Source organism: Drosophila teissieri, chromosome X, assembly GCF_016746235.2.
Source record: "Drosophila teissieri strain GT53w chromosome X, Prin_Dtei_1.1, whole genome shotgun sequence".
Classification (NCBI taxonomy): Eukaryota; Metazoa; Arthropoda; class Insecta; order Diptera; family Drosophilidae; genus Drosophila; species Drosophila teissieri.
In genome coordinates, this window is record NC_053034.1 from 12,544,610 (window position 1) to 12,563,151 (window position 18,542).

The 18,542-nt window shown below is 40.2% G+C and overlaps 8 protein-coding genes across 13 annotated transcripts; 6 read left to right on the forward strand and 2 right to left on the reverse strand.

Annotated features, from left to right (window-relative positions):
* The first annotated feature begins 230 nt into the window (after nucleotides 1-230).
* On the forward strand, nucleotides 231-1,542 carry LOC122624505 (nucleic acid dioxygenase ALKBH1). Its single transcript, XM_043804103.1, has 3 exons — nucleotides 231-507; nucleotides 564-1,105; nucleotides 1,177-1,542. Exons 1-3 carry the CDS (start codon nucleotides 391-393, stop codon nucleotides 1,514-1,516), a joined length of 999 nt encoding a protein of 332 aa, XP_043660038.1. The 5' UTR covers nucleotides 231-390; the 3' UTR covers nucleotides 1,517-1,542.
* A 332-nt stretch (nucleotides 1,543-1,874) lies between these two features.
* LOC122622983 lies at nucleotides 1,875-2,545 on the forward strand. Its single transcript, XM_043801817.1, has one exon. The coding sequence runs from the start codon at nucleotides 2,165-2,167 to the stop codon at nucleotides 2,543-2,545; it is 381 nt and encodes a 126-aa protein (XP_043657752.1). The 5' UTR covers nucleotides 1,875-2,164.
* A 68-nt stretch (nucleotides 2,546-2,613) lies between these two features.
* LOC122622981 (myb protein) lies at nucleotides 2,614-4,755 on the forward strand. Of its 2 annotated transcripts, XM_043801815.1 has the most exons (3): nucleotides 2,614-3,943; nucleotides 4,005-4,663; nucleotides 4,729-4,755. In XM_043801815.1, the coding sequence occupies exons 1-2, from the start codon at nucleotides 2,614-2,616 to the stop codon at nucleotides 4,658-4,660; spliced, it is 1,986 nt and encodes a 661-aa protein (XP_043657750.1). In that variant the 3' UTR covers nucleotides 4,661-4,663; nucleotides 4,729-4,755. The 2 variants fall into 2 exon arrangements, with proteins under 2 accessions (XP_043657750.1, XP_043657749.1); XM_043801814.1 differs by having other exon boundaries at nucleotides 4,005-4,755.
* Nucleotides 4,756-4,869: 114 nt separating this feature from the next.
* LOC122622982 (glycosyltransferase-like domain-containing protein 1-like) lies at nucleotides 4,870-6,335 on the reverse strand. Its single transcript, XM_043801816.1, has 3 exons — nucleotides 6,205-6,335; nucleotides 5,869-6,151; nucleotides 4,870-5,810 (listed from the first exon to the last, which is right to left on the reverse strand). Exons 1-3 carry the CDS (start codon nucleotides 6,287-6,289, stop codon nucleotides 5,045-5,047), a joined length of 1,134 nt encoding a protein of 377 aa, XP_043657751.1. The 5' UTR covers nucleotides 6,290-6,335; the 3' UTR covers nucleotides 4,870-5,044.
* Nucleotides 6,336-6,605: 270 nt separating this feature from the next.
* LOC122623708 (lateral signaling target protein 2 homolog) lies at nucleotides 6,606-9,928 on the forward strand. 2 transcript variants are annotated; one of them, XM_043803007.1, is made up of 5 exons: nucleotides 6,606-6,741; nucleotides 7,023-8,143; nucleotides 8,558-8,666; nucleotides 9,081-9,245; nucleotides 9,350-9,928. In XM_043803007.1, the coding sequence occupies exons 2-5, from the start codon at nucleotides 7,475-7,477 to the stop codon at nucleotides 9,412-9,414; spliced, it is 1,008 nt and encodes a 335-aa protein (XP_043658942.1). In that variant the 5' UTR covers nucleotides 6,606-6,741; nucleotides 7,023-7,474; the 3' UTR covers nucleotides 9,415-9,928. The 2 variants fall into 2 exon arrangements, with proteins under 2 accessions (XP_043658942.1, XP_043658943.1); XM_043803008.1 differs by lacking the exon at nucleotides 6,606-6,741 and adding an exon at nucleotides 6,826-6,959.
* A 538-nt stretch (nucleotides 9,929-10,466) lies between these two features.
* Nucleotides 10,467-11,942, forward strand: LOC122624088 (protein stunted). Of its 2 annotated transcripts, XM_043803526.1 has the most exons (4): nucleotides 10,467-10,626; nucleotides 10,745-10,875; nucleotides 11,483-11,532; nucleotides 11,804-11,942. In XM_043803526.1, the coding sequence occupies exons 1-3, from the start codon at nucleotides 10,598-10,600 to the stop codon at nucleotides 11,494-11,496; spliced, it is 174 nt and encodes a 57-aa protein (XP_043659461.1). In that variant the 5' UTR covers nucleotides 10,467-10,597; the 3' UTR covers nucleotides 11,497-11,532; nucleotides 11,804-11,942. The 2 variants fall into 2 exon arrangements, with proteins under 2 accessions (XP_043659461.1, XP_043659460.1); XM_043803525.1 differs by lacking the exon at nucleotides 11,483-11,532.
* Nucleotides 11,943-12,163: 221 nt separating this feature from the next.
* LOC122624087 (leucine-rich repeat flightless-interacting protein 2) lies at nucleotides 12,164-15,368 on the reverse strand. 3 transcript variants are annotated; one of them, XM_043803522.1, is made up of 7 exons: nucleotides 15,285-15,368; nucleotides 14,315-14,456; nucleotides 13,826-14,110; nucleotides 13,404-13,767; nucleotides 13,183-13,341; nucleotides 12,628-12,812; nucleotides 12,164-12,567 (listed from the first exon to the last, which is right to left on the reverse strand). In XM_043803522.1, the coding sequence occupies exons 2-7, from the start codon at nucleotides 14,399-14,401 to the stop codon at nucleotides 12,457-12,459; spliced, it is 1,191 nt and encodes a 396-aa protein (XP_043659457.1). In that variant the 5' UTR covers nucleotides 14,402-14,456; nucleotides 15,285-15,368; the 3' UTR covers nucleotides 12,164-12,456. The 3 variants fall into 3 exon arrangements, with proteins under 3 accessions (XP_043659457.1, XP_043659458.1, XP_043659459.1); XM_043803523.1 differs by lacking the exon at nucleotides 15,285-15,368 and adding an exon at nucleotides 15,143-15,231; XM_043803524.1 differs by lacking the exon at nucleotides 15,285-15,368 and adding an exon at nucleotides 14,814-15,025.
* A 270-nt stretch (nucleotides 15,369-15,638) lies between these two features.
* Nucleotides 15,639-18,040, forward strand: LOC122624086 (probable arginine--tRNA ligase, cytoplasmic). The gene is made up of 5 exons (XM_043803521.1): nucleotides 15,639-15,786; nucleotides 15,846-15,974; nucleotides 16,036-16,379; nucleotides 16,438-16,767; nucleotides 16,831-18,040. Exons 1-5 carry the CDS (start codon nucleotides 15,745-15,747, stop codon nucleotides 17,978-17,980), a joined length of 1,995 nt encoding a protein of 664 aa, XP_043659456.1. The 5' UTR covers nucleotides 15,639-15,744; the 3' UTR covers nucleotides 17,981-18,040.
* Nucleotides 18,041-18,542: the final 502 nt, after the last annotated feature.

Below are 18,542 nucleotides of genomic sequence, written 5' to 3' on the forward strand. Positions count from 1 at the left end.
AACGATCACCGCGATAACGTCAACAATGAAAAAGATCGGGCTGAAAACAACAAAAATATTTAAAAATATGTTTAAAATGATTCGATTATAAAATTCCCTTTATATATCGATAACTGTAACATCGATAAGAGTGGAAATGTGATAACAAATGAATCACCGGATGAATAATGATTTACATATTTTTCTATGAAATGGACATTTAAGATTGCTTTGAAATGTCTTACATGATGCACTCATTTTTAATTTGAATATCTGTGCTATTGTGTTTCCATCTCATGCATGATTTCTTAACGTGTTCAAAAGCATTTCAGATTTCTCCAAACGCAGTCACACTATTGCTATCGCTTATATTACCTTATTGTTTATATTGTAAATATTGTTTATGGAAGCATGTTCAAGTTAGTTTTTAAGCAGTACAAGTCCAAAAGTCCTAGTCCCGATTTAACGGAAGTGATTAAGATCGATGATTATGCAGTTAAGGGAAATGATCAACAACAAAGTGATAATGTAAGTACTCGATGAGACCTGTTGCAGTTGAATTACAATTTCGACATTTACTTCAGAATGTTGTTCAGCGATTAAGTATTAGCAATGTAGAAAGCCTGCAGACAATGCCAGGCATTAAATCGCCCAAGGATTGGCGATCTTATACACTAACTAATCATCCCGGCATTATTGTTATTCGGAACCCATTCTCGGAACGAGGTCGGCGTTATTGGATCGCCCGATGTCTGCGGGATTATCCGCGCACACCAAATATAGTCAATTTAAATGAAAGGCTCTTCGATGAATCCGTTAGATCGGACTGGTGGAAACAGCTTAGTCTGTGCAGCGATCGGGATGAGTTTCAACGTATAAAATCCGCGATGCGTTGGACGACATTTGGATATCATCACAACTGGGACACAAAGATCTATGACGAGGAGATGCAGTCACCGTTTCCCAAAGATTTGAACAGTCTATGTAGATTGTTTGGGCAAGCGTTAGGATACAGTGACTTCAAGCCAGAAGCTGCAATTGTAAATTACTATCCAGTTGGTAGTACCTTATCGGGTCACACGGATCACTCTGAACCGAACAAATCGGCACCTTTATTTTCATTTAGGTAGTACATACATATATCACACATTAAATTAATCCGTACACATATCATTTTGTTACCTTTTAAATTCACAGCTTTGGTCAGACTGCTATATTTCTAATTGGCGGAAGAACCTTAGAAGAAAAACCAACCGCTATCTACCTTCAATGTGGGGACGTTATGATAATGTCCGGAGAATCGCGTCTATGCTATCACGCAGTTCCCCGTATCATGAAAACTCAGACTTCCGCGAATTCATTAATAATAGATGAAGATGTGGATGACGCAGATATTAAAACCAATTCAATGGATAAAGATTTATTTCATGACGTAGGCGACCCCAAATTTTGGGAGCCTTTTTCGAGTTATATGGATGATTCCCGTATTAATATTAATGTACGTCAAGTTTTAATTCCAGGAGAGTTAAAGTTATAACATAAATAAAACTTAAAAAAAATTGATTTTAATGGAAAACTTGGAGAAATAGGGACATAGCAAATAAAGTGATGCATTCAATGGAGATCTCTTAAATTGGTAGGTGATAGTAAATCGATTTTTTAATATTTTGTAGTCCCTATGAAGGGTTCTGATGACTGAATTTAGCAATTATAACAATATAGATTCATCAACAAATCTAGGAACTCCCTTTTTCCAAAAAAGTAACGACTAAATATCGATACCACCACGCAGGTTATCGTACTTAACAAGACATGGAGCTCTAGTGGAATCGTGCCGATTTCTTAAATGATTATACCTCGATAGTTTTAATCGTTTTGAATGGCGTACGCTAACGCTCGTGTAACGGTCACACTAAATACTACATTTTAAAATAATAAACGATACGACGCCGTGAAATTCCAGTGTAAAAGCGTGAATAATTTGATAAAAAAAACTCTGAAGTGCGTACGTACAGCTAAGCAGTTGATATTTGAAATAACGGTAGCGTGACTTCAAAGCAAAACAAATGTGCGAGTGGGCTTTTTTTTCACCAGTTTTTCCCAGTGCTAAATATAGAGCGTAAAAATGTTTGGCATTAATGCAATATCGTGAAATTAGCATCTGCTAGTTAGTCCCCGTGCCTGAATGAGTATGTCCACAAATATCTGTAACCTAGAGGTAATAAAGAACGCAAATCCAAACCAATATCGGCCCGAGGACCAACAAGCCAAACAATTTGATTCCGATCGCACCGAGAGCGATGCGACGCACCCAATATTACGCAGCGATCATCACCATCAGGGTGAACTGGTCGAATGTCTGACGTGCAGCCTCCAATTCAAGAGTTTCTCCTACAGCGACATTTGCACGCACTACACATTCAATCATCCGCATAATTCGGCTAATTTAAGCCATCATCATCTGCCTAAGTGTTTGTACTGTAAACGCGACGTTCATCGTTTCCAACGCGCGCAGAAAACCCAGCCGGAGATCTATCACTTTTGTTCGCCCCGCAAACAGAGTTAAAGATATACAAATACACATACACACATAGAGCGCCATATATACATATATCTATAAAGTAGAGCCTAAAGATGGCGAGTGCGAGCAGTGAAAACGGCGAGGAGTATTTAAATTACGACGGAAATTCCGACTCGGAGGAGTCCGAGTGCTCGGAGAACGAGGATACCCAAGATGGCGACAAGGAATCGCAACCGAATAGCAATGCCGATTCGGGCTACCCACTGGAGTCTTCGCTGCAGGACTCCAAGTTGTCGGGACAAAAGGGACAGAACAAGAGTGGCGGCAGTAGGAACAGCATGGGTGCAGTGCATCCGAACTATGGATTCGGCAAACGCTGGTCCAAGTCCGAGGATGTGCGGCTCAAGCAGCTGGTGGAGACGCACGGTGAGAACTGGGAGATCATCGGACCGCACTTTAAGGATCGCATGGAACAGCAGGTGCAGCAGCGTTGGGCCAAGGTCCTCAATCCGGAGCTCATCAAGGGTCCGTGGACGCGGGACGAGGATGACAAGGTCATCGATCTGGTGCGCAGCTTTGGACCCAAGAAATGGACCCTAATCGCACGATATCTGAACGGACGAATTGGGAAACAGTGCCGCGAGCGATGGCACAACCACCTCAATCCGAACATCAAGAAGACGGCATGGACCGAGGAGGAGGACAAGATCATCTACCAGGCGCACATGCAGCTGGGCAATCAGTGGGCAAAGATTGCCAAACGCCTGCCCGGACGCACCGATAACGCTATCAAAAACCATTGGAACTCAACAATGCGTCGCAAATATGATGCCGAACGCAGGTCGGTTAATGCATCTGGTAGCGATTTGAAGAGTTCGCGAACCCATCTCATCACGCTGATTAAATCCGGTGGCATCAGCAAGTGCCAGAATAATATGCAGCATAACAAGGCAGTGTCTGTTGATGCAGCTGATGGCAAGCCAGCTAATAAATCCGATAACTCCGATGGCGTTTCGGTTAATGGCTTGAAAGGTGAGCTGGCACAGGACTCACAAGACGACCATCAAATGGGGACCACGCTCGCCCACCTCAGCATGCAGCATCACATCAAGATGTCACTGCCGCGCCAAACACCGAACATATTGAAGCGTACGCGCAAACACATTCCCGAAACTCACCTTCAGGCTGGTCCATCAAATGGGGTTTTCAACCAGGAAGTAGAAGCCGCCGCCAACGCCAAGTCGCGACCACCGAGTTCGCCCGTCATAACGCCCATTAAGTCGCTACCCTTCTCACCGAGTCACTTCCTCAAGTCGCCATGCCTGACCACCTTTGAAGATATGAATCTGCGGGCTAGCACGCCGGTAACCAAGGTCTACAATCGCGTTGGCATGGAGATCAAGAAGGAGATGGAGACTTCATCCATAGAAACCCCACACAAGAGTAAGTACAACGCATACCGGCTGCAAATGCATCTTGAATACACACTCATCGTTATTTGTAGGTCAACTTGGGCCACGAACACCAACGCCCTTCAAAAAGGCACTTGCTGCCATCGGCAAGAAAAGGGACGGACGTCGCTACGAGCCCTCCAGCCCGTCCAGTCTGGTGGAGGATCTGGCAGAGATCATCCATGAAGAGCATCTGAGCAACTCGCTAACCGCAAACAATTCCAAAATGATGGGCGCCGGCGATCAGAGCTCCATGCTAAACACTGAAAACAATGCTCAGTCGCCGCATATGAAACGTGCCAGAAAGTCATTACTCTCTACTTGGAGCTCCAATCATCCATCCAACGGTAGCTCCTCCAAAAAGATTCAACCCTTCGAGACAGAGACGCCCAGCAAGTTTCTCACCTCGCCTGGCAACATTCTGAAGGATACGCTGTGCAGCGAACAGGATCTTCCGTTCGATGAGGGCAGAAAGGAGAATCGACCATTCCATAATCGCAGAAGCTCCAAGTATCGCGGTGGCTTGTCCTACGATCATGTCATTGATCCCAAGTGGGCACGTGTGGCTTGTGGCAAGACCAAAGATCAAATATTTATGGAGGAGCAGGCCTATGCATGCCTCAAAAACCTATCATGTATTTCGCGCTCCTTGAACTTCGAGAAACAGAAATGTTTGGTGAACTCATTCGACCGCTTTGGTTCGCTATAAATTGTATGTTGCTATATTGAGGTATTACAAAACAAAATTCTATGAGCATCATCTTTATAAAATTGTAGATATGAATTCCTAAAACTGCACCTAAATTCGATTATGTTTTCGTTTGATGAGCAACGCATTTCAAAATAAGATTTATAGTACTATATTAATGGCATTATTGGTTACATCCACCTTCAATTGTATCCCATTTTTTTCGTATATTTAATAAATAAATATGCTTAAAGTAAAGTAAATGTTACGTGTTTTAGCAAAAGGAATACATAAGTTGGTTCTTTGGCTTTGTAGCTTGCAGACGAGTGATATATTCATTTAAAAATATAACTATAATCGAATGTTTTAGTTCTAGAGAACATTTTAACAATCATCGTTCGATTTTTACCTTTGCATGTCTTCAATATTTCGTTGAAATATGTCCAGATATTTTGGCACTAGTTCCTTCGCCGAAAATCGATCGAAATTGAAGTTCTCAAAGAATTGGTCGCGTTGCTTGCGAAAGACCCTCGGCATTCTACAGAAGTTGTAGAGCTTTTTCGTCAGTGCATTGGAGGTGTTGTAGAGGTTTTCCTTTGGGTAGATTTCCGGGTAAACCAATTTATTGGGCGCAATGGGATAACAGCCACAGAAAGTGGCCTCCAGCATTGCTACTCCAAAGAACTCATGGTCGGCCGTTGAAATCACGATGTCACCGGTGAGAAGGGTCTTTAAATACTCCTCACGTTCCAGATGGCCAAAGTTCACCAGCTTGCTGCCCAGTTTCTCCTGAATTTGATCGAATTCCTCCGGTACCTCCTGGTAACTCTCGCCACAAATTGTAACCTTGAAGTCGACTTGACGTTCATGGAGCTCACAAAGCGTGTCCACCAGCAGTTTGGGATTCTTATCGTGCTCCCAGCGATGTGGCCAAATAAGATGAATGCACTTCTCATCCAAATCCTCATCAGTTTCACCCATTACGGACTTCCTCCGATTGGGAAATCGATCAAAATTGACGGGAAAGTACAGCACTTGGCATTTCTTCTCAATTTTCTCGCGCATATGCTTGATTTTAAAGTCAGGCTGGATATTTAAAAAGGGCTGAACATTATCCAAGAACGAGCTGCAATTGAACTGGGAATTGAAGAGCACTATGTCTGCGGCCAAACTGCAAATCGATACGTTATAGATATAACTCAATATTTTAGAATCTGGTGGTCACTTACCAGGAGAGTATCTCATTGAAACCGTACTGACAATCGCGCTGCTTCACCTCGCGTACCGGGTAGATCAGCTGGTTCTCGTGGAAGTAGACGATCTTCCGGCACACGGCTAGATCCGGACGGAGACCAATCAGCTCGGCCAGGCTGAGCACGGAGCTGGCGAAGAGCACCCGGAAATCGTGATCACGGGGAATCAGCTGGGAAAAGTGGAGGGCAGAGGTGCGTGCTCGCCAATGCCATTTCTTGGCGGGCAGACTGAATATCTCGTAATCTCCATGGCTGAGACCTGCGAATTGGCTAACTTGGAGTGCAGTTTATAGGGCTACTTGTGATATATACCCTCGATCAGTGCGCTAATCAGCTGTTTGTGACTGCCACCGTAAAACGGCTCAATAATCAAAATATGCGGCTTTGCGCACGACATTTTTGGATTTTGGATGCTCGGAAATAGTGTGACCGCAGTAATTGATAATTTCCGATCAAATAACTTTTGCATTAAGTTATGTGACTATAATAAGCTATAATAATGGAAAAAAATAAATTATTCATATTAATAAATGAGTTTGTTTTTGAACTGATCACCAATGTGTACATTTATAGGTCATTTATTAGTTACGTTGAATATTTCCAATTAGTTTTAAATAAACGTTATCAGCTGTTTGGATAAACAGCCTGTGCAATGCGAAAATATACTGACCAGTGGAGAACGCCTCAAATTGGCTGTTTACGCCATTTGGCAACCTGGCCACACTGATTTTATAAATGCAAAAATTGAGTATGTATAAGTATTTACCATCGTGTCGTTATAGGAAAATTACAAATTGTGTCATCTCGGGCCAAGATAAATGTTAAAAAGCAAAACAAAGTGAATTATAGGTATATTGTTGATAAAATCCTTTCTGCCTGCAGCAAATGTCATCGATCGAAGCTGAAAACTCAGCGCATAGAAAAAAAATCAAACGCGAAAGTACTTTTTTTTTATCCAATACCAACTGCACACGCACACACATGCAAACGTACATATGCATGTGTGTATGTACAAAGGCATTGAAATAAAGTTGAGAAAAATTCAATAAGTTTACCATTTCATTGATGTAATATCCGTGCTTGTAGTGCTGCTCGCATTCATAATCCTCACTGTTTTTCTCCAATTTTAGTGTCTGCAAATTGGGCATAAACACACTCGCATACACACACACATCTATATATATGTACATATATTAGTGCGCAGATATATGAGGAAAACATTGAGAAAAAAAAGAAGCAAAACAATCGGATTCATTGGAAAAGCCATTTGAACGCAATCCAATTAAAATTCAAGTGTATTTCAACCGAGCGATGTAGTCGCATTCTATTATGTACGATTGTAGTGGACTAAGGGAATCGAAATAATCGAAAGTTACATCAAATCCTGCTGGGGATAGGCGAAAAATGCTCAATGCTCCATGGAAATAGCAAAATGGCATTGGCAATTGATTGCACTGATTACATACGACCTGGAAACTTGCCCATTTCGAAATCGGATGGGCAGTTAAATCAGTGAATTACTGCATTACTGAATCACTTGAAAACACAGAATACAAATACAAAAAAGTGCAACCCTCTCGCCATGTCGGTAACATCTTCGATTGAGAAGCCAACAACAACAGCAACTGCAATTCAGCAACAACAACAATACCAGCAACAGCAACAGAAGCCACAACAACAACAGGATAAAAGCAGCAGCAGCATCGCAATCGCAGCAGCAGCAGGGCAGCAACAAAAGCGAAAATCCCTGAGTTCCAAGCGCTCGTACTCCCTATCGTCGTCGAGTGCCTCCAGTTCTGGTTCCTTTGGGGCGATAAGGTCCGCGACATCGCCGTTGGTCACCACCGCCGAAAGGGAGAAAGACAAGGAGAAGGAGAAGAGCTCATCCTTGGCCAGCAATAGCCACCATCCACATCCACATCATCATCAGCAGCAGCAGCAATCCCTTTTGCCGTTCTCATACTGCACCGACACCATAGCAGCCGTGCACCACCAGCGACAGTCGTACGCCCTGGTCCAGAAGCCCCCATCCTTGCGTTGCCAGGGGAAACCCCATCATCAGCTGAGCAACTTCTCGCCCACGATGACCTCGTCGGAACCCTCATCCCCATTGGCCGCCGATGGATCCGGATCCGGAATCCTCAGCCCATCGGAGGTCGCCAGCCATTGTTGCGCCAATGTCAAGGCCAATATCACCACCCCATTGGCCACCACCACACACAAAATGCACCGAACAATACCATCTGATAAAGTAAGTATTATTTTAGGCATTTATTGAGTACAGTGGATGGCTATTGAATGCTTGCAGTCAGTTATTTCGACAATTTGATGGTATAAATACCTGAGTGAAACTGCTTACAACACATAAAGAGAGATAGAAGCGACCTTCGATTGCTTTTACGCAACTCTTAGCCGCATTCGTACTGCTATTTAAAAAAAATATCAAGTATTTTCCATTTTAAATCATTCATTTACATAAATATTGGCAAAAGATTGAATAAATTAACGTTTTATTACATGAATCATTTATCAGATTCTGAAAATTTAAATCTGCCTTCAATAAATCTTTTATTGTTCCGAATATAATCTTAGCAAGTGGTAGGAGCCTCATTTTAATATTTTATTTTGTGTAATTGAATTGTAATGCAATGCATTTTCTTTTCAGATTAACCTACGTCTCATTCTTGTTAGTGGTAAAACAAAAGAGTTTATTTTTAGCCCTTCAGATTCCGCAGGTGATATTGCACAAACAGTATTTGATAATTGGCCAGAAGGTGAGTGAATTAAGTGTTAAGTTTGTTGGCGAACCATTTTTTAATTACTAACGGTTAAGTAAGCTAAGTAATACAAAGAAAAAATGGATTTTTTAACCATTAATAGCATGATGTTGACCTTTTTATTTATTTTGAGAACGCTTCAATTACAAAAAAATAACAGTTTACGAAGAAATAAGTGACAATATTCTGCATAATCCTGTCAAATATTTAATATTTCTTAAAATATAAATTGTATTCAATTGCCTAATTGGGTTATCTAACTGGTCTTATTGGATATTCCAAATAAGCACGACTTTTGAAGGTGGCTCAAATAATATCGGTTAAATACAGCTCTTTGTTGGATATTTTAATTTTAAAGTGAAAATATTAACCCGAAAACATGACATATACTACAATGCATTTTTCTTGCAGATTGGACCCACGAAACTGTGTCGAAAGCTGAAATCTTGCGCTTAATTTATCAAGGTCGTTTTCTTCATTGCAATGTAACCTTAGGAGCACTGGGACTTCCATTAGGCAAAACGACTGTTATGCATTTAGTGCCACGTGATAATTTGCCAGAGCCCAATTCACAAGGTACGTTTTCAAATACTAGTTCCAATTATATTAAATACTCTCAAAAAGAGCTAGATATGCTATATGAATAAGAAACATCTTAATGCATTTCACTCCTTTTTTAGATCAAAGACAAAATAGTAAAGGCGGTTCTGGACGATGCTGTTCAACAAATTGCTCTATTTTGTAACTAAATTATTATATAATAGCGTAAAATTTAAACTAATTTGCATTAAAAAAGAGAACACAACCGAAATAAATAATATAAATGTATAAATTACATTTTTGTGCAGTCAAAAGTATATTTATTAAACTATAAAAATGTATGTCTGGAAGAACAAGGCGCTTTGTTTAAAATATTAATGTACATACAATATATATTTTATATATATACCACACAGGAATTCACGAGCATGTGCAAAAATGCGTATACTCTGTATTAAAGTTGCTAGACTGCATATTTATAACATGTAATATACGAATACAAGAATACAATGCTAATTGCTTTTAGAAACCGGACTTGTTAACCTAATTAGAAAATGAGTAATTACCACACTTATTTCAAATATGTCGAAAATATTGAAAACTAATTATGTGCAAGAATAAGTAATTTCCACTTTGCGTTCTGCTTTTATGTGTGCGTCTACGAAAACTAAATAAAATCAGCAATTACTTGTCAGATCGATTCTTTAATACGTTAAAGAATATTGAATACATTTTTGTTCTGTATATATACACATTTAATTAGAATTTAAGTGTTTTCTTCTGTTAAGTTTTAAAATATTATCTGTAAAGTCTAACTTAAAGTCAATGATAAATAAATAATCTAATATATCCTTAACTTTGTCCTGTTTTGGGTGCATTGGTGGAACTAAACTTTTTAATTTAGCAATACAAATCATTTGACTAATTTTTTTGTAAACGCTTTCTAATATGGAAAGCAGTTTAAAAAAATTTCGCTAAATTAGTTGTATATGCTTAATTAAGGCACGAACTTCGCTCTTTTAAGTAAAGCAATTTAGGCACATCTATCTATATATATATTAGGATTTTAATAGCAAACTATCTAAAATAAGTAAATAAGCTTTTGAAATATGGAAACAAATTTGCCAATTATTAAATCTCGATATCGATAACAAATTTGACTAACATAGAGTATGTTAAATAACAGAAGTCCGTTTCCATCCCTCGGCACATTTGTCGTCGTTATCTTAGCGTACACTAAAATAGTATTTAAGGTATATGGGTGACAACCGACGGTATATTTCTATATTAGCCCTGAAAAATCTGTTGGCCACACTAACCGGATTCTGAAAAGGAATATCTTATATATTTTTGTGTAGCGTGAATATATTTCGAATAAACCGATCACAATGACTGCCTGGAGAGCTGCCGGAATTACGTAAGCATTGTATAAGTGCCTGCCGCACCAGCTGTGTTGAGGCAGCGTTCTGTTGCAACTTAAACACATTTGCTGCCGGATTACATAACATAATTAATCCAAATATTCCCGATTGCAGCTACATCCAATACTCCAACATCGCCGCTCGCATTTTGCGCGAGTCCTTGAAGACGGGACTGCGTGCTGATGCCGCCAAGCGCGACGCGAGTCATGTGAAGTTCACTCCCTGGGCAAATGGCAAGCCAGCACGTACGTATCATACCATTTTGCGCCGCTATTGAGCTGCCAAATAGCAGGCATTATATAAAGTTACTCCCGCAACTTATGGATAAGTCGCAATCCAAGGGGAAGCCATCATTAACGAGTTATTCGGAATGTTTCGAAGTCACCCACAAGTGGTTTCCAAACGTTATTTAGTTGAAAGGCTTCGAAAAAGCACCGTTTCGAAGTGGCAATGTGAAAAATACTAAATAGTGAACGGTTCAGTCGTGTTCCCACTTTTTCACTCCAAAAATGTTGCCTATTTCTAGGCGTAATATCGCGCATAGAACCTGTTCCCATCTGATATTTGTATACCTATACCATATATAGGATATATACCATATTGGATATATTTGCAAAAAACACAAAATAAATCCTGATCATCAACATTGGAGCGTTATTACCCATACACACAAATTCAAATTTCAAAAAGTTTAAACTCAAAATTATCGTAACTGTTTAGAACTAATTCAAATTTGGCAAAATGCTAACAAACTACATTCACGAAAACCATCCTTTCAAAACAAATGCTCCAAAGATTTATAGAAGTTCGATTTATGTTTCATATTGCGTCATATTTGAATATATTTTTCAGATGAAAGGGCTTAAGAGTTCTGCCGTCAATTAAATACTTTAAAAACTGGCGTAAGTGCCTGCCGTGGCAGACAAAACCCAAGTTATCCCAGCGTTCACATAAAACTCAACGATAGTTTATGTATCTAACTTTGTATCCAAAGTTTCTAACTACGCTTTCAGGCTGATCTGCATGCAAATGCGATGTGTTTATATATATTAATCAATATCCCAAAGTGTCCGCCCAAAACGTTTACAATCGACTAACTATTAACTATTTCTTTGTGATGTAAAATGATTATCCAAAGCCAATGCTGATTATTGCTTTTTTTCCTGTCCGCAGAGCGTCAAACCCAATCGGAATCCTAGATGCTTTTCAGTGGCCCCTCGAGAATGATTTGCAACAATTAAGATCCGCCAAAGCTGCAATGTTGTGAAATCTTCAAAAATAAATAAAATTAAATAAATGTAATTTATTTAAACAAGGTGGTTTAATTGTTCTTAAATGTGGCATTTATTGGGCGTTCCGTTGAGAGATCGCGACCGATGAAACGGATTTCTAGCAAAGATCGAAGATTCAAATATAGACTCAATAGAATAATATATATAAAAAAAAACTATTGGTCAGGTTTACCAGAAGCCTTTTTCTTACGATAATTTTGTCAACGCATATTTGTATAGAATGATTTTATACACATAATGCTGAACCAATTGAATTGTTACTTATATTTTGCGCTTTAAATATACATATAGACATTATTTATGTTAATTATTATCCAGTTAGTTTATATTTTAATTTAAATATATATTTTTAAGGTAGAGTATTTTGGATTATCCTTCAAAAATTATCGATTTGCTACCACTAAGACCGATTAAATTGCTACCGAAGTGCTATTTTAATTGCAGCATTTGTGTGTTGATGATGTCGTGTACTGTTTTCTATGTCATCGGGTGCGACCTTTCAATGGTTGGCGAGATTGCATTTCCCATCTTAGATCATAAGTCCTTTAGAATGGCACTCTTTGCGTTTTTCAACTTATCGAGGCGTTTCAACAAATGGTTGTTTGACGTTTCAGCTTCCTCCAACTTCTCCAAGAGTTCCCGGTGCTGCGGAATAGAATAAATCAATTAAAAATTGCTCATTTTGGTTGGCATTCCACAACTTACCTCGCGTTGCAGCTTGCGACGCTCCAATTTCAGCTCTGCCTCAGCCTTTTCGGCGGCTTCTGCAGTGCTTTTGTATCGGATTACTTGAGTTTCTGAGCGGGCTAAGCTCGACTGTAAGTTGGCGATTTCCTGTTCCGCCTTTTGCAGCTTATATTTATGGTCTGAAATGATTTTGTTTGTTTCCCCTGTCGGATAATATAAGAAAAAGGGCTCATAATATAGTACAAATATGTTGCAGCTCTATAGTGCCAAGCTGCCATTGTTATATACAATTTATTGTAAAAAACTGAAGATATATGTTTGTATGGAGATACACAAAAGTGCGAGAGAATGGGGCCGATCAATACAATCGGAAATATAAATGATATATATATTGCTTCAAGCTTTGTTATCAAATAATAAAAACTACAAAATAATAATTCTGAAATTGTTCAAGTTTGCGCAAGAATCTGTTAGTGTTTGTGCTGCCAAAGAGCTAGTTATAATAGGATAATCACTGGGTGCACTTTACATGCTGAAAGTTTAGTTGGCATTAAGTTAGTATGGTACACGTACGTTGGGTCTCGTAATCATTCTCATCGCCGAAGGAACCTTGCGAAAGACTGCGGCGTCCCGAAATTCCATCACTTTTATACTCGTCAAGTTGTTCGTGAAGCTTTTGCACCTCCGCCAGCAGTCGCTGCTTTTCGTCACTGAACTTTTTAAGTCTTACGTCTGCAAAGAACATGAACTATTGAGGAGTGATCTGATCTAGAAGGATGCACGGGGATAATCACCTAAAGAACCCTGAACGGAGGCCAGCACCTTGGCATTCTCGACACTCACTAGAGCTCGCTTGGCATCGCTGCCATCGGCATTTTCAACTGCTACAATTAGAAGGCCCTGCTCGGCGATCAACGAGTCGCGCTCGTTTAACTGCCCTTGTACTAGCTTAAGCTCGAGATTGGCGCGGTCCAGGTTGCGTTTGAGCGCATTGCAGTCACGCATCTTCTCCTTGAACTCGCGCTGTAATTGTGCATACGACTCCTCCATTATTTCGCATTTGTCCTTCAGAAGCTTGACTTCGTAGGCCTGCGAGGCGCGATCGTTGTCCAACTGGGCGTTCGTTATCATGGCTTTTCGAAACCGCTCCTCAACATCCTGAAAGCAAAACCCCTTGAATCACATTGAAGAGCATGGGTTGAATGTCAACGCTCACCTTAAGCTCGTGCTTGAAGTCACGAAAACTTCTGCCCTCCTCCTCCACGGAGTCCTCGCTGCTGCGGCGGGATGCTGATGCACGGGTCACGTTTAACAGTCCGCCGTAGGCGAGGCGCACGGGATGCACCGACAGGGTTTCGCTGCCCACTGCCGTGGAGTTATGCATGTCGAAAACCCGGTCGGCGGTGATCTCCTGCTCCTTCTGCTGCCTCTCCAGCTCCCTCATGCGAATCTCGCGGGCTTCGGCGCGCGCCTGTCGACGCGCAGCAAGTCGCGCTTCCGCCTGAAAAGAAGCAGTTCAATTTCACTTAATTCAAGCATTTTATATAGTTTCCATTATGTCGCCCATTCTAGCTTCAATGCGTGTCTGTATTCACCAAGGAAGATCAACATTTAATTACTTTTTAGATGTTATTTAACCCCGAGGTTTTATAAACAAACGAATCCCATAAATGTAATGCCATGTTTTAGGATGTAAAATACACACCTCTTTCGTAATTTGATCCAGCGCATTATCTTCGGCATTGATTCGCATGTTGTTCCGTCGCCGACCTGTGGTGCTGATACTTTCCATTGAATCTGTGCTCAAGTTAACTATATTTTATATATTAATCGCAAGCGATCGCACGCTAAAAAGAAGCAACTTGTTAATTTGAAGTCTAAGAAAAATTCAGTAAATGTAGTTTCGATTTCAAATATTAATCCTATGTGTTTGTACCCAACTGAAACAATAACAAAGATAATTTTTGCTCCTAAATCTCAGACAATCAGTTTCAAAGAAAAGTCCTTTGAAGCCAGCACGTACTTGTAAACAAATATAGTTTAGAGATTCTAGGGAAAGCAAGGGTAGCTTCTTCAGTGTCGAACTCGTTGAAACTCTTTTTAATAGTGAACATTTTGGAATGTCCTAATTGATGATCGTGTGTGATATGATATGGATACCTTATCATCGGAACACACCGTGTTATCTAGCAGAGCCGACTCACTTATATAAAAACCGGTGTATATATAGTCCCATTGTCACCAAGCACACGAACATGCAGACAAAATGCGTATCAGAGGATGAAAATAAAGTAAACGTTTTTTTTTTGCATTGCTCTGCATAATGGGTTTTTTTTAACTTTTACAAATTCCTCTTCGACACTTGGCAATTTGGGGAAAGAGATGCAAGGAAAATAGTTTATCTCCTGTTTATAAATAGGAAGTTTCTGTCCGTCAGCCCCGGTAAATATGTTTTTATCCACTATTTATATTTGTAAAACAAAAAAACCGTCTGCATTGCAGTTTTAATTTTAATGGGAGCGGCGTTACACACATCTGTTTTTCCTAGTTTTCACATATGTATCTTTCGTGGATAATGTGCACCACACGTCAAGCACTTAAGGTTGCGCCCCCCACTAGACTTCAAGTATTTACACAAAGGTGACAAAATCTATAAATTAATTAAACACACATACACATAAAAAGTTTTAAGAGACACCTTTAGCGAAAGAACAATCACAATTAATCATAATAGAGGTGGTCGAAAAATCGATCTATCGATAAAAATATTAAATGTTAGGTGCACCAGATGCGTTTTTCCCACCGAACACAGCCAACCTATTTCTAGCGATGTGTTTTATTGAGCTATTACAAGACTACCATACATATATTTTCTATACAGACCTCTACATTTTTTAAAGCTGGTTTTAAAATTCAGAAATAATATAATTGTGTGTTGCATACGTTGATTGTGAAATGATGAAATACCCAAATTGACAGTGGGAAATACGGCATCCAAGAAGTGACTGTGATGCGTGACATCACCAGCAGCTATCGTCATCGATAGGCGATGTGTGCACACTACTTGCCATCCATGTGGCATCGTTGTGTTGTTGTTATTAATAAGCGGAGCAACAAAAGTCGAAATTTGGAAACATGTCCGAGCTAAATATGGAGCTGCAGAAACTCAGGGAGCTGGTAAGCAAATAGCTGATTCATTACGCCAACGTTTTGACATGACATTGCCGGCTTTAAAGGAACTGAAGACCCAAGGCCTTGCCGCCAGAATACAAACTGCCAAAAGTGGTGAGCAGTTGGACGTCGATCTTGTTCAACTTCAAATTGAAAATAAGAAGTTGAAGAACCGCCTGTTCATCCTGAAGAAGGTAAGTTTATGACCCTTCACGTCTTGAATTTTCAAAAATGCATGTCTTTTATTCCCTGCAGTCTATTGCTGAAGAATCAAATGCCGCCGGCGGCGCCGCTAAGCTCAAAGATTCCTCTTCGATCACTGAGCACCTGGAAAGTGTCTTTGGCCAGGCTATTGCATCAGCTTTTCCGGAATTCAGAGATACGCCTGTTATAATTGCTCCAGTTAATAGCACGTCAGCGAAATTTGGCGACTATCAGTGCAACAATGCCATGGGATTGTCCAAGAAACTGAAAGAAAAGGGGATTAGTAAAGCACCACGTGATATTGCAACCGAGTTGAAAGGACACTGCCCACCATCGCCACTCATAGAAAAGCTGGAAATTGCCGGAGCTGGTTTCGTGAATGTTTTCCTTAGCAAGTGGGTAGCTCAAGTACATAAAATCCATTACAAACTATAAAAATGTTAATTTTTGCAGGGATTATGCAGCTTCAGCCTTGAGCAATCTGTTGCGTAATGGTGTCAGCCCGCCAGAAGTGAATAAAAGGCGAGTCCTGGTCGACTTTTCATCGCCCAACATTGCCAAACAGATGCATGTCGGTCACTTGCGATCCACCATCATTGGCGAATCGTTATGCCGTCTACTGGAGTTCCTGCAGCACGATGTGGTCCGCATCAACCATCTTGGTGATTGGGGAACACAGTTTGGCATGCTGATTGCCCATTTGGAAGATCGTTTCCCCAACTACCTTAATGAAAGCCCTCCAATCAGCGATCTGCAATTGTTCTACAAGGAGTCCAAGAAGCGGTAAGACTTATAAGAAAACTAACTAATTACGATGTGCTCGAGGTAAATAATACTTCCCTGCAGATTCGATGAAGATGAGGAGTTCAAAAAGCGTGCCTACAGTCGAGTGGTTTCATTGCAGAAAGGTGTGCCAAATTCCATTAAGGCCTGGGAGCTAATTTGCAATGTGTCGCGTAAGGAGTTCCAAACGATCTACGAACGATTAGATATTAGCGTCAAGGAACGCGGGGAATCGTTCTATCAATCACGTATGCTGTCTGTTGTGGAATACTTGCGAGGCAAAGGGCTGCTGGAAGCGGATGAGGGTCGCGAGATCATGTGGCCAGATGATACGAAAACTGGCATACCTCTGACAATCGTGAAATCGGATGGCGGCTTTACCTATGACACCTCCGATATGGCAGCCATTCGTCATCGCGTGGAAGAGGAACTTTGCGACTGGATCATCTATGTGGTCGACTCCGGACAAAGTACCCATTTCAGCACCATTTTCAAAGCTGCCGAACGATCAGCCATCCTGAATCCACTCACTCATCGTGTTGACCACGTACAGTTTGGCGTCGTTCTGGGCGAGGATGGCAAGAAGTTCAAGACTCGATCGGGTGATACGGTTAAGCTGGCCGATTTGCTGGACGAGGGAATGAAGCGATCGCTGCTGCAATTGGAGAGTCGTGGCCGCGATAAGGTCCTTACTCCGCAAGAACTGAAGGACGCCCAAGAATCGCTGGCATACGGATGCATTAAGTATTCGGATTTATGTCACAACCGGATCAGCGACTATATATTTTCGTTTGATAAGATGCTGGAGGATCGCGGCAACACTGCGGTGTACTTACTTTACACCTACACACGTATATGCTCCATTGCACGAAACTGTGGCGAAGATTTCTCCAATTTGCCTGAAATACTGAAGAAGACCAACATTGTCTTGGCCCACGAAAAGGAATGGAAACTAGCAAAGACTCTTTTGAAACTCCACGACATACTCATCAAGTGCTCAAGGGAACTCTTCCTGCACTTCTTGTGCGAATTCTGCTTCGAGGTATGCACGGTGTTTACCGAATTCTATGACTCTTGCTATTGTATTGAAAAGAACAAACAGGGCGATATTATCGCGGTAAATCATAGCCGAATTCTCCTGTGCGAGGCAACTGCGGCTGTGTTGCGCCAATGCTTTTATATACTAGGCCTTAAACCAGTTTCGAAAATGTAAAAAGTTCTACTACTGACATCATATATACACAAATAAAATGAAAACTTTATAAAAGATAAATTATATAACTTGAAATAATTTGGGAGTTTTATTTTGGTTTTTTTTAATTGATTTTATCTTTAAATTTACAATAATTTTATATACGAAAAGCTAAACAGCGCTAAAATGTTTTAATGTTATCATCTATCAAAATAAGTTTAATTAAAATAAATTATAAAAATATTTCATTTATACACTATTGTTACTATTATTTATCACTAAGTACAACTAAATTTTTTTTTGTTCTCAAAATATTGAAGTTTATTGGATTTGCCATCCGGTTCTTACAGCTTATCGATAACAAAAGGTGGTATAAACAGGTAAAATAGTTCTATCTGTATCGTAAAAATTAAGTGGAACGTAATGCGTTTTTAATTTTAAAAATAAAAAGTCATCGCAATTAACAATATATAAATTCAGTTTCCAAACGGAATTGTTCTAAAAAATCGAATAAACACAGTGGGGAAATGAGTTTCCAATAAGAAAATGTATCCAATTGGATCACTCGATAACACCTGTTACC